Source organism: Lissotriton helveticus, chromosome 1_1 (assembly GCF_964261635.1).
Source record: "Lissotriton helveticus chromosome 1_1, aLisHel1.1, whole genome shotgun sequence".
Taxonomy (NCBI): Eukaryota; Metazoa; Chordata; class Amphibia; order Caudata; family Salamandridae; genus Lissotriton; species Lissotriton helveticus.
Window position 1 is genome coordinate 1,260,120,686 of NC_136057.1, and position 15,108 is coordinate 1,260,135,793.

Genomic DNA, 15,108 nt, shown 5'->3' on the forward strand with positions numbered 1-15,108 from the left:
ACAAAATTTACCTGTTTTATCATCATTTCAGGGCTGCAAGTATTAAACTGTAGCTGAAGTGCATGTATTAAACTATAGCTGAACTGAGCAAACTGAGCATACTCGGAGCATAATTTTTGATTGTATTTTTATGAGCTGAAAGTCTGAAAATCATCTGATTGAAACTTCATTTTTCGCTTTAAACAAATTTTCCACAGTGAAATGTTGAAGAATGTTTGAAGGTAAACGAACGTTTACTTACTCGATGCTCTAATTCCTCCCGAAAAACAATCTCAATGTTTTTGTTGGCGACCATGTTGTAAAACATGCTCTTATCCCACCCTCTTCGACAATGAAAAGATCCAATTTCCAGTCAATTTGATGAAAGATAAATTGCTTTATTGGAGAATAAAGGTAGATGCCTCCAGCACAGCTTCACAGCTCACAGACTAACTCCTATAATCAAAAGCTAACATTCCACCCTAGCATCATGACTAACATTCTAATGATGATATGCAGAAGTATCAACTCTACAGGTGTTAGGTAAATGACCCTTCATGCAATAAATTCCGCCCCAAATCATGAATCAATTTGAAACGAGATTTAAAGATACAGATGTGAGCAGCATTTGATTAAAAAAAAATACTCATGTCTTTAAGAAACATCCTAAAACAGATACCAAGAAGTACTTGCACACAGAGGCATGTTTACATCATGCTGTGCTAAGAAAAGTTTGTTCAAAGACCATAATCCATCTTTCCAACCTCTGTAATCCGCAAATATCTATTGAAGGAAAGAATGCAGTTTTAGAACTAGTGTCAGATACTGTGTGTGAATGGTTAGTAATTTTAAATTATTTTTATAAATATAAATTCAAACCTTCCAGTAGTACATTAACCCACTAGATGAAAGCTTGACACCATTTCATTGGTAAGCATAAAAGCGACATTGCAGCAAAGCAAAGATCTTTGCAAACTTCACAAAGCTATGAGGCCTTCCATAGAATCTTGGAACGTGCCCACCCCTAGCTTGTCCTCCAGGAGCACATGGCTTTTCCTGATACATTTTCTGGATTTTCCTTCCTGCGCACGGCTCGGTAATGGGCTTTCTAGAGCCCCTGACACCAACGACTTTGTCTACATGCCTACTCGAGACAGCCAGATGGAGTGCAACTGCCCTTCAACCCGCTGAGCATTACTTCAGTGAGAGGCATTTTAGGTAACAATGAATCATGTGAGATTTCACAGGGATAGTTAGTAGAACTCAAACTCTCTTTTATTATGGAAAGGCAAACTCCATAATACTAGCAAACCAGGAATACGTTTTCAGTATTTATTTAAATTCTAAATTCGATCCTACTGCATTCAAGGCGAGTAGTAACGTTTATAGAAACGAGCAATATAGTGTCAATGATACTTGCCAGTAGGTTGAACAATAATAAATATTGTAACATTGTTATTGTATCACAAAGCTTAATTATACTGATACTTCTCGCCCTACCTCCATTTCAGATAACTAAGCGAAACTTAACACTAAAAGAGGTCTACTTCTTGTTCCAGAGATGGCTCATAAACGTATTCCTCTTTCGAACAATAGAACAATTGTCTAGCGAAGTAGCAGCATCTTCTGTTCTTGGCTGTGTCAGCAGGCAGGCAAGATGAACCTGCAAAATCGGGGCTCGATGTGCCTCCCTTTACCTTTCTGCGAAGGAAAGCGAGTACTCCTCTGTGTGGCCCTGCTGTCTCGAGTCAGTGGGAATTCATAGTGTAGGTCTGCAGTGCTTACTGAAAATCTGTGGTGCTTCAATAAATAACAGGAGGGAGGGAAGCCATACTTCCACACCATTCAATCATAGCTCTCAAATGAACTCATTTATACTGACACTTTTACTTGCTTGTTTATTTGCTTATTTATGAAAACAGACTCAGCCACTTGGGCATTGAAGTGTTTCATAAGGAAAAAAGAAAATTCAAACACAGCACAGAACGGTTGGAAGGTTCCAGTATGACAAGGGACAACACTATTCGACCTTTAAGGACATTCTGAATGGATTACGTTTTCAGTCCTAGAATACAATCTCTTCCTTATTAAAGTTTCATCAGTCACATCAGCACTTTGTAATGTAAAGTTTTATTGTTAAGGGGCTCTCCAAACTTTGAACAGGTTGGGACCTAACATACCCAAATGCCTTGGCACTGAATGTGAAGGATTTAAGAGCCCAAGCTTAGGAATCGATAGAGCAACCCCAAAATATATTTCACAATGGAAAAGTCTACTTTTTTAAATGCTTGTTTAACAAACACTTAATGCCGGGCCACCACTTTTACAAACCATCCTAATTTTGGTGTGCATAGGAAGAGATGCAAGGAGAGAAATTAGCAAAATCACACAAATTTGGGTCCAGTGACTGAGACAGAATATAAACTTGAACCCCGGCCTCCTGGATCCACAACCATGATCAGCTTAAAGTACACAAACTATATTATATTTTATGACCTATTTTGTTTTGGTCAATACCGGCCCTGAACGAATTAATGTGCAGTGGTATGCGAATGTATTTGTATTATTCCCATTACTTCTTAACGTGGTTAGGATTGGTCATTCAATTTGAGCTGTCCACTTTTCCAACTAAATTGGCCTTGGCTAAAATGAAGTAAGGGTTTATGGGCTTTCTGGTAACATGTGTAGTGACTTATCATTCATTGTGGCATTTCATGAAGGAACTTTTCGGTTTGGTGTAAGAGTGTGGCTCTTTAAACGGTATTGCATATGTTGTCTGACACCATCGGACCAATTTAGATTCACTTTTGTAAGCCAGAGGAAATCTGCAGTGGTGATGTGTTATTGGGTATGGAATTTAGGATAGTTTATGCTCAGTTGGGAAATAACTTACAGACATGACGTTTTCTAAAGTTTCTTCATGTTTATGGACGCAGAGCTGCTCCAGCTTTTTGCTGACGTAGATAGTGCAGGGTTTCTGTGATGGGGTTAATGGATGTTTTAATATGGCACTGCAGTAAATCTGGGCGGAAATATTGAGTATTGCACAGGTTTGCCATGCAAGCAGCTAACCATGGAAGTCCAGATTGCAAGCAGCTGGAGACTATTGCTTAATTTTAGGAGAATATCACTCCCTATTTTCTCTAAGAGCATTCATTCTATGTTCTTTAGAGCTTGAATGTTTGTGTATAGATCTTTGTAATTACTTATGTCTTTAAATTTGGCCCTGCTTTTGAGTCCGGTGTCGTGACTTTAAGAATTGGTATTTCGGTCCACCTGATTCTATGTTAATATGTTTTTCCACACCTGGTTTTTCCGGGAGAAGGAGACCAGACCCAATTTAATTGACTGTAATTCTGATCAGAAGAATCGCATGATGCATCAGAAGCAGTAGCAGCCAAACCTAATTTCTTCTTTCTGTACTGACAGCATACATTGCTCCACCGGGCTAGAACCAACCTTCCTCATCCCTCCCTTAAACTCCTCTATCATCTTCCACCGCACCCAGAAGTCCCGCACATACATTTACCACTTGCTCAGAGCAGGTAATAAATGTATGCATGAATCCCAACAGAATTCTGAATTACATGTGGTTTTACAAATAGAAAGTTTAGCCCTCTGCCCCCCAAGGTAATTCCACATTCCATGAGAATTTGACATTAGTGGAGCAGATTTACTGCATGGTAATTGTAAATTTGCACCTCCCAGTACCGTATGGCTTCTAATCAGGGCCCTGGAGTGCTGGCCAGGTCTCAGATTTTTGTTTCCTGCTTGATATTGGCAACCTTTAGGATACTAACTTCTTTCTGCTTATTTCCCTAGATTATTTACCGTGTTTTGGATCCAGTTTTCAGAATTGAAGACCCATACAGTCCTAGAATTCAGAGTAAGTCAGATGATTGTCAATGACTGCATACCAAGTTTGCCATTTTTCACAAATATTCTAAAGGAATTTAGGGAATTAACATAATCAATTGTCCACTTTAAGTTTAATGATGCAATTCCATTCTAGAATTATGTAGAAAAGGGAGTATACACTGTTTACCTCAATAATAACCAATAATAGCTTTTTTGTTGCAGGAGCCTTCAGGAAACAATATAAATTATCAATAATACTTTTCAAATGGCTCTGAATTGCTTCATTATCGTTTTTGCATGTTGGTGCAGCATGTTTTATATATAAAAGTTGTTTGTAAATGAGCGGAAGCAACATTTGAAACTAACTCTTTAAAAAAATAAATTGGACAAGAGGCAATCTTCACGGACTGGCTACAGTAGAGTCAAAAATACCCACTGTTGCATACTGGGCCTTATCCAGTTGTGTACAGTAGACTGCTACGAGAGCTACTTGAAAAAAGCAAGCAGCTCCCTAAAGAATACCGGAGTTGGTCCTGCTAACCGTGTGGCAACCAATTTGCTTTGTAGATTGTTGGACATGGTTCCTCAAAAAAACCTGCCCTTCTCAACCAATCTATTGCTACATTCATTAGGATTCCTTGTTAATGCCATGTTTCCTATGATTTTTGTTTTTGTTTTTGGATCACTAGTATGTTTGGTCTCTTGGGATATTGGACCTGCTGAATGTGTTATAAACTCCAAGTCCTAAACAGTTAAACAATGTTTACTGTTTAATAGGGATATTTGATGGATTTGTACAGCGTCTGTAGAGTGGACACAAATGGAGCAGGGCTTTTAAGTGCCAAAACTCTAAATGTGAGCCTGCAGACAAAGGTTTTTGCCACCACTCAGATTCAAAGTGAACCATGCGACATGAGCATTAAAAATATCATTTAGCACACCAGTCTAGGTTTCAATGTCCAAAGTAAAGAGAAACGCATTTCTTCTTTTGGAATGCCAAATCGTCAACCTCTGATACCATTGACTATTTCATCCTTTTCTCCAGACTTAGTTTTGTTATGTTTCCACCATTTAAATCTGAGCCTACATCTATCTGTATTTGTGGTGTACCACAGGGCTCACCTTTGCTGCCTCTATTACTAAATATCTTTAAGCTCCTTTTTACACATCTGTTCAAGCAAATAAGGTTTAGACATTATTTGTTTGCTGTTAACGCCCAATGAGTTTTTAGGTTTTTCTACAGAACTCAAAATGCTTCAACTTTGGCTTTCAGCTTTCCTTGTATTCGCTGGTGGATAAAATCAAATTTAATAAAGCTGAATTCATCTGAAACTAGTTTATTATTTTCTACTGCATGAGCCCTAGTGCACAGAATGTTAGTTTGGCCAGATAGTGTGGAACCATGCCCTACCTCTTCCCATGAGGTATGTAATCTGGGCATTATGATTGACTCCAATTTATCTCTTGAAACGCAGATAGCCAAAGTAGCAAGTATAATTTTCTTTCCAGCTGAAAATTGGCATGTTCTTCTATTTGTCACTAATGACTTCTATGTCCCGTTTATTGATGACCTGGTGAAAATATGTCTGGACTACTGCTATTCCATTTAACTATCTGCACAGGACACATTTGTTAACTAACTTCAGTTGATCCAAAATACTGCTGTTAAATTTGTGTGCAATGTCCCAAGACCGCTGCACATCTCACCTGTTTTAAAACTGTTACACTGGATGCCTTTATGAAGTAGGGGAATCTTCAAGTTAATGGTCATAATAAATAGTGCTGTGTTCGAGGCATGTGGGCTGCTGAATTCATATCTGTGCATTGCTGTTTACTAAGTCTGTCCTGGCTTCCATATCTTCTCACTTCAGAACTAGTCTTGAAAATCTCGGCATTTCGTTCGATCAGCTACCTTTTGAACGGGAGATTTTCTGCGATATTTGTATGAAACTGTATTGTAAGAAACACTTTTAAAATAATTATTTGGGGGGCACAGCTTTGTTTCAGTGCCCAAAAAAATGAATATACTTCCATAATATTGGTGTGTTTAACTTTTTTATTCCAATGGCATTTCAATCTATTCGTAATAACTCATTATCACTTCATCAGGTTTACTTCATTTTTGTGTGCTTTTATGTGTGACCTTTTTAATCTGACTGTTAAGAGAATATTCCAGGCCTGTGTGGCTTTAGATACACATGCTTAGCATACTTCCTCCACCTAGTGCTGGGGCCGGATGTGTACAAGTTGTTTTTCCTTAAAGAAGTGTTGTGAGTCACAAAGTTAAGTGACTCCTCCTCTCGGTGATGATGTGCATGGGCATCAACTCCATTATTAGATTGCTTTCTTTCTGCCGTTGGGTTCAGACGTGTTTGGTGGCTCTCCCGTTCAAGACTGTTTCGGCTCCCTTTGGTTCATTTCCTTTCTCCATTTGTTGGTATTGTTTGCGATCATGTTTCCATTCTCATGTATCGAAATAAATACTGAAAATCTCGCTGTCTGTTCAGCGAGCTTAACCTGCGGCCTTCGTGCTTTGCCTTGTCTGTTCGGGCCTATTCTTTTTAAAATCAGCTTCCACCCACAATGTGAAACACAAAAGGGTTCAGCACTGTACATCAAATCATAACAATCTAACATCCGTGTTCAAGAGACAGTAAGCACACGAAAAGATATCCATATCCCAGATGTGTGTTTCTTAAAAGGATTTCTCTTTATTTCATATTTTCATAAAGGCAGAAGATCATAGGCAACGTGTTTCGCCTCCCAAAGAGACTTCTTCAGGGCTTCACAAAGTGACGAAGAGTATATTCATATGGAAGTTTGTACAATTCAACCAGATAACTGGGAATCCAATTTTTGGAAGACTTCTCTGTAGTAGAAAATATCAGCAATGGCATGGTAGCCTGCAGCTCATGTGCTCCTCGTTTTCCGTTTCCACAATGTGTTGCTAATGGAATGTACTCCCTTTAGTTTTTGTCCCTCCTGCCACGCAAAATATCCGAGGACTGACCTCATCGGGTTTGCAACCTATGTCGATCCCCAGATCACAGAGAAGAGGACTGTGAAGCCGCCTGTTGGTCTTTCGAAGAACACTGGGAAGAAATCCTGAAAGCCTCTGCAGCTGAGGAAATGGCCTTCTCTAGCCCAGAATATTCATCTGACTCTTAGATGAAAAAATCTCTAGATCAAAGACCTTTCTCTGGGTCAACGTAACGTGAGTACACCTGCCCTTGTAAAATTTGCGCAGACACACTCTGGACTGAGTGAATATATGGCTTCTGGGCATCCACTGCAAAAAGACCATGGAAGGCACCAAACATTCGATACAGATGCTCCGCCCTCGTTCTCAGCTCTGGAAATGAAGCCAAAATTACCATACCCTGCTTCAGCCCACCCAGCCTTGGCCCAAGCCATTCCATTCATTCTTCGGCTCAAACCACCTCACAACCCGACAAACCGGTTCCAACTGGCTCTGAGCTTAAAGGCAAAATCTCTTCGCCCCCGAAAGACAGAACACGTTCAGCACTGGAAAAAAAGCCTCTTCCCCACTGAGGGAAAAAATCCAGTTCCGTACTGAAGGAAAAAACTGGTTCAGTTCAGAAACCTGCCATTTCCACAACAGACTTGCCTACAAAACCAATTGTCACGGTTATGCAAGAGGGGCTCGATCCGAGGCAAAAGACAATACATATCCAGCCTCAAATTGTTCAATAACAAAAACTGTATAGCCTCAGCCTCAAACATTTGAATAGGCCATTGAAGAAAACAAAAGGATATAGCCACCAGTCCTATATCTCATTCTTTACCTGCTTTTCCACCACCACAACCACCTCCACCTCTTTCTGCATATCCACCTCAGGCATAAGCTGATACAGGGAACATTACACCACAGATAATGGTGGAGGAGATGATTCACATCCAGAACCTACAGATCTCTGGGACAGTTATCGTATTGATCCTCATGGGACTACTGATCCAGCCAGACCATCACCGCTTGATGACTCTTCTTTTCACCAGGACTTTCTTGCTAAGCCTGCTGCTTTTCACCATGTCCGATTACATAAAGATACTATTGAGGATGATTTTCTATTTGAAACTCTCTCCAATACACATAGGGTGACTCCATACCTCCCCATGCTAAAAAGCATGCTTCGAAATGCTGAGGAGATATTTAAGGACCCTGTTAGAGCACACATCATTACACCCCGGATAGATAAAAAAAGATATAAAGCTGCACCATCTGACCCTATATATTTTAAAAGGCAGCTTTCTCCAGACTCTTTATTTGTTTTGAATGCACGCAAAGGAGCTAATTCACAGACCTCCGCTCATGTCCCTCCGCCTGTCAACTTATTGATGCTTCAGGCAAAAGGGTGGCTGCTCCAGCTTCTAATCATTGGCACATTGTTACCAGCCAGGCTCTGTTAGCGAGGTACCATAGAGCAAATTGGGATGAAATGGAGGATCTCCTTTAACATCTCCCTGAGCAATAAAAAAAAGGGGGCAAGAAATTGTTACTGAGTGGAAACTAATTTCTAATCATCCTATTGGATGTACCCTAGATTCAGCAGATTCAGCTGCCATAGAAATAAACACCAGCATATTACTACGTAGGAAGGGATGGTTACGTGTGTCTGGATTTATACCAGAGGTACAACAGACTTTACTAAATGTACCATTTGACAAGGAACATGTGCTTGGTCCCTAGGTTTACCAAGCATTATAGAAAATGAAAAAAATATACTGAAGTAACCAAATCAATGGGGGCTTTACAAACCTGTACTAATCGTGGCTCCTATCAGTGCACCACATATAAGCAAAAACAACAGTTGATGGACAGAATGCAGAACAATGTCATACATTCACCTCAGTACAGAGATCTGGGCTTAAATCCATCGTTTTGTTGCTCACCATGCCATTCCAGTTTGAACCCAGCCATATGCAAATCCGTCTTGACCCTGTGCCTCATGGGAACAGTCCAGACCGAACTGCCAAGCCAGGTCCTCCTTTGGTATTGCTTTGTCCGCCCTAAGTTGGCAGGTTATGCCCAGACGTGGGTCCCTTGCTCACTTTGCCACTGGATTCAAGCTAGCCTGGCTGATGACGGCTGAATAGCCAGAAACCGGTCCCAGGATGCTTGTTTCCGGTCCAGGGAAGACATGGCTTGGCAGTTCTGGCTGGACTGTTCCCATGAGGCACAGTGTCAGACTGATTTGCATATGGCCATGTCTGAACTGGGGTGGTGGAGTGAGCTAAAGAATGATGATGGATTAAACCCAGATCAGTTGACTGGGGGTGAGTGTTTGATATGTTCAAGCGCTCCGTCCATCATCTCCTTTGGTATCACATATAAACAAGGCACCAAGACTACATCTTCCAATGCCTCTACATCCTCCCACAGACAACAAAATCAAGCTTCTTTTTCTAGAGGATACTATAGGGGTACATACAGAGGGAACAATTCTAAAGGGCGCGGTAGAGGGGTCTCCTCACACACTGCACTCTCCACCTCAAAGCAATGACTCCCTTAACATTCCCCTGTCCATTTACCACCTGCCGGGGGTAGACTGCAATAATTTTAAAAAACTTGTAAAACCATAGCATCAGATCAGTGGGTGTTGGACATTATCCAGCATGGTTATTGTCTGGACCTCCAAACATTCGACCTCGTAGACGCCTTCTTTGTGTAGAGCATGAAAATCTCCTAAATCAGGAAGTAGAAGCTCTCTTGCTGAAGGAAGCCATAGAACCAGACCCTCTTCTGTATCAATGCACAGAAGTATACCCCCTATACATTATCATTCCGAAAAAGGGTGGATCATTAAGGCCTTTAAATAATTGCATACTATCAGAACACTTCGATCTGGTGACTCTAAAGGATGTGATTCCTTTGCTTCAACAAGGCGACTTTGTCAGCACTAGACTTAAAAGACGTTTTCCTCCATATACCCGTTCATCCAACTCATCACAAATACCTTAGATTTGTTGTAACAAGAAAACCTTACCAATTCAAAGTGCTTCCATTCGGAGTCACAAACGCTTCTCTTGTGTTAACCAAGTGCCTAGCAGTGGAAGCCCTACATCTGCGCAGACAAAACATGTCTTCTCAAATTTTGCTGACTGGCTCATTAAAGCCAATGTGCTTCCCTAGTGTTAAATACACACTCAAACCACTCTCCATCTTCTGCATCAACTGGGTTTCACAATAAACATACAAAAACCACATCTTCAACCATTACAGGTTCAACCATACTTATGGGCCATACTCAACACACAATTGGGTTTAGCCTAAACAAATCGCACCAGAATCCAAAATTTTCAAACGGTGTTGTACTAATTCCAAACTCAATCAAAGCATAACTGTCAAAACAATTATGAAACTCCTGAGCATGATGGCATCTTGCATTGCAGCAGTACCACATGCTCAGCTTCACAAGCGCCCGCTGCAGGGATGTTTAGCACGCCAGTGCACACAAATACAGGGTGACTTATAGGATCCAGTGTTGGTAGACCGCCGCACTCATTGCTCTCTGCAGTGGAGGATCACACATATTTTGTCAAAGGGGCAGTCTTTTCTTGACGCTGTTCCCCAGATCTTGCTCACAGCAGATGCATCCCTTACGGAATGGGGTGCTCACCTACATCATCTAACAGTCCAGTATCTTTGGGAACCCAAACACCAGGGTCTCCATATCAATTACCTCAAGCTACAAGCTGTTCACTTGGCATTGAAAGCATATCTAAGGCATCTCACAGGCAAAGTTGTCTTGGTCAGCACGGACAACATGACAACCATGTTCCATTTACAAACCCAAGAAGATGGGGGGGCTGACACGCACTTTACAGTTGTCACGCCTATCTCAGACTATATTATACATCCATACGTCTACATTTAGCCGCAAAGGCTGCCTTCTTGCAAAATAGGCAACAACTATCTTTGTTCAAAGTGCCAGTTAATAAGGCATTCATGGAAGACCTTACAAGAGTAATTCCACTTAAAGTTCCACCAGCATCTACACAGAATCTCAATATTGAACTTACTAGACTTATGGATCGACCATTTGAACCATTTCACAAATGCTACCTACAATTCTTATCTTGGAAGGTTGCGTTTCTAGTGGCCATTACCACACTAAGGCGTGTCAGTGAGCTCCATGCTTTCACCTTGGAGGAACATTTCTTCCAACTACTTACAGATAGGGTGGTGTTTAGAAAAAACTCAACATTTCTTCCAAAGGTGGTTTCATCTTTTCGCCTTAATCAATTAGTTGAACTACCTACTTTCTTTTCACAACCAGATTCAGTTGCGGAAAGGGCCCTTCATACACTGGTTGTCAGAAGAGCTCTTGTGTATTATATTGACAGAACTAAACGGTTTCGTAAGACCAAACAGCTTTTTATTGCTTTTTCGCCCCCTCACACAGGAAAGCCCTTATCAAAGCTAAAATAACTTTGCCCAACCCACCTAGGGCCCATTGTACTCCTCAGATAGGAGCTTCCATGGATTTCCTGGGCAATATTGCAGTAGCTGAAATTTGCAATGCAGCTACCTGGTGTACACCATGCACTTTAACTAAATAATATTGTGTGGATGTTTTAGCACACCAACAGGCCAATTTAGGTCAGGCAGTGCTACGTACTCCCTTTCAAACAATTGCAATACCCACAGGTTAGCCAGTGCTAAGCATGTGTATCTACAGCCACACATGCCTCGAACGTATTATGTTACTTACCCTGTAAGCATCTGTTTGTTGCATATAGTGCTGTAGACATGCGCCCACCCTCTTCCCTGGATACCTGTGGCCGTTGTAGTTCATTTACATTATCTTAATTGCATGGACATCTTTTTACTGACACTTACTTACTCCATTCTCACTTGCCTGCGGGAAAACCATCTTAACAATGGAGCTGATGCCCATGTGCATTGTCACTGAGAAGAGTAGTCACTTCATAGTGACTCAAAACACTTCTTCGAAGAAAAACAACTTGCACACACATCCAGACCTCACACTAAGGCCCTCAGGAGGCCGGTCGGTTGAGCGTCCGATTGACTGACCAGCATTGTTTAGGGATTGGGACCGCCCACAAAGTAGGTAGTGGTCCCGACCTCCAAATTACGATCCCACTGTCATAAAGGCAGTCAGAAATATGCCTTTTTGTATTGAAAAGGAAATGCAAAATGGCATGTTTGGAAACATCCCTGCACCATGTGCCAGGCATCAGGGTGCATTGATGTTTCGGGGGCTCCACAAGTGACCCCCGGGGTGCTGTAGCAGAGGGCCAGAAGGTTCGGGGTTCCTGCTCGCGGCCCCCAAAGTCCCTTTTTGACAGCCTTTCTATGGCGATCAGACCGCCGTGTAAAGGCTGTCTGACATCGGCATCGTAATCCCTATGACGGTGCCTAAGCAGGCCCTGCCCCTATTGTAGGGTAGTACACTCCGGAAGCCGTCAAAAGCGTTGGTCGGACCCTCCGCATGCCACCTCTGACTGCTCACATGATAATGTGGTGGTCGGACCGCAGCACCAGATGTCAGACAAATCGCCACAGACAGGCCGTCGGTGGCGGTCCGTCTGACATCATAATCAGGCCCTAAATGAGAGAAGTATGCTAAGCATGTGAATCTTCAGCACTATATGCCACCAACAGATGCCTACAGGGTAAGTAACATAATCCTTTAATTTGCGTTATTCCGAGCTGTAAATGTGTTGATGTTCATTTAGCAGTTGAAACCTATGTGGTTCTAGATGTCATCTGCTGTCTATAATTTGGAGATGACCACATCGTTTTCTCAAGGGGCACACTGAGAATGTACCTGCAGGTAACCTGTGCACCTTTGAGCAGGCTGCTGTCCTACTGAATGTGTGGCATTGCCTACCCATCACAATTCTAGAGCAAGTTTTGGTCTTGTTGAAAAACATAGGGGGACAGAGCAAGATAGAAAAAGAAATACAAAGGTAGAAACCTAAATTTTAGGGGCCTCATTCCCCCCCATCTTCACCTCCACATGTATGTTTTATTTAAAAAAAAAATTTTTTTTTAAATAGAATAACCTAAACCCTCTTCATAAGGCATTACTATTGTTGGTGAACTGTGTCACCGTATTTCTTATAACCATTTCAAAATTTGTTGTGTTGAGCCTTAGTTTTGCTTTCGTATTCTGAAAATATGTTTAACTAAACTGTATTACATTTTACGTGTATGGATTGAACGGCTAGTGAAATATTAAGTAAAGCTTTTTTAAACTGGAAAAATTGTGGCAAATTCCATTATTTTAAGATTTCTTTAGACAACCCATACATTCTGCCTTTCTAAAGTAACAACTGTTTTGCATGGTGTCAGATTTGTCCTGCTCTCCCTTGCAACAATAATGAAGTTTCTGAGAGTCAAACTTAATTAATTCTATATGTTTTTTTATTTTTAACTGGTTATTTAGTGTATCTTAGTGAAAATTTTGTATGAAAATACAGTATTAGATGTAAGTATTTGCCGGCTGAAAGAATAACATTTGTGACCATTAAATTTAATATTTGTCTGAAAAGTATTAGTTATCATTTGGTAAACCAGATGGCTTATGGTCTCAATACACAGACCTGCTCTTGCTTTTTGGCAATAATTTGAGTTGAATGTGGTATCTCTAATGTAGCAACATTTGCAGATCCCTATTCCTTGAATATAGAGCATTTAAAAAGTACTAAACTAATCCATTTGAGAATAAGAGTTGAAAACTAGAGGCAACCATTCTACGGGCTTCCAAATGTCTGCAATAGCAGAGTATGGAAATGGAGAGCACAGGGGGTCTGATTGAAAGGATTACTATGGCTCTTTGCAACTAAATTTCACTGATGCTACTTAAATATGTTTGCACTTGCATTAAATGTATGTTGGAGTGGTAAAAACTGCGTAAGTAACTATCCTGTTATTTTCTCCTCAGATCTATTGAAAATCACTAACTTAAGAGTCAAGTTGAAGAAACTGCACACCCTGGGAGATGACCTTTTGGATTCCCGCATGGAGATCAAAGAGAAATACTACTACGCCATTTATGATATGGTGGTTCGTGGCAACTGCTTCTGCTACGGCCACGCCAGTGAGTGCGCACCGGTGAATGGGTACGCGGATGTGGAAGGCATGGTAAATGACCTCTCTATTCCACATTTTAAAATTGCATTTGTTATTGCATTTATATAGTGCTTACTACCCCAGATGAAATATTAAAGCACCCTAAGCTGGGGAGACCATTCCATGCATTCATTCCAGGTTCTTTGTGGTAGATTACATTAATAAGAATTAGGTATAGTTATTAGGGGCGGTGGGGTTATGTAGTTTATGCACATGGTTGGTGGGGTTAGTAGATTAGATGATTTTGTAGAGGTTACGTAATGTTAGTCTGCAGAGCTATGACTTCCAACGAAAGAGAGGTTCTAATCTTTGATATGAGTTGTGGGCAGTTTTCAGAAATAGATCATAGAACATGCATGTGACTATGAGGAGGCTGTGCTAGAGAGAGGGATGCAGAGGATGGAAGGGGAACGCCATTTAAAAGAAAAGAGGAGATGTGACAATCCGACATTTTAAATAATGATCAGTTTTTGTGCTGGATTTAAAAATATTGAGTTTACGTTTGAAATAGCATGCAATTCAAGGATTGAAGACTTGAAAGACTCAACAAAATATATATGCAAAGATAGTGATATATTAGGCACTTCTGATAGGTTCCAGAATCAGGCAAACAGTATGTCGACTGCATGATCCCACTAGACCACTGCTCCAGCAAAATCAGATGATCAGCACAGGAATTGCAAAGCATAATATATTGGCTGGACGCATATATTAGGACATATTAAGAGCTGTATGCTGTGCTCAAAGGAATCAGTAAACTCATAAGCTAACAATGAAAAGGAGATTCTGCAAATGCCGAGTCGATCTCTGAGGATGTTCATCCGCACGTCCTTCTCATGATTAGGCCTGGGCAAAGCACTACGCTACGCTCGCGTAGTTTGCGAAGTTTGCGCAACTTTGCACTACGCAAACTGCACGTAGCACAGTGCGAACACTCGTCGCGTAGCGTAGTGCAGCGGTAATTTTTTGCTTGCTTGCGGTCCTCAATGTCAAGTTGGCGACCGTGAGCAAGCAAAATGACATCCTGGCGAGATTTTTTCCTCGTTCGCGATCAGCAACATCAAGTTGGCGATCGCGAGCGTGGAAAATAAACCTCCCTGCGAGATTCTCAACGCGGGGAGGTCTGGATTCCCATTGCGAGTGGTCGCGTA

At 41.2% G+C, this 15,108-nt stretch overlaps 1 protein-coding gene across 1 annotated transcript in view; it reads left to right on the plus strand.

Moving 5' to 3' along the window:
* LAMB1 (laminin subunit beta 1) overlaps positions 1-15,108 on the plus strand; it is a 298,596-nt gene that overhangs the window by 80,376 nt on the left and 203,112 nt on the right. Inside the window, exons 6-7 of the mRNA XM_078680114.1 lie at positions 3,802-3,865; positions 13,770-13,969. Of these exons, the coding sequence (XP_078536240.1) occupies positions 3,802-3,865; positions 13,770-13,969 (264 nt within the window). The remainder of the gene's footprint in view (positions 1-3,801; positions 3,866-13,769; positions 13,970-15,108) is intronic.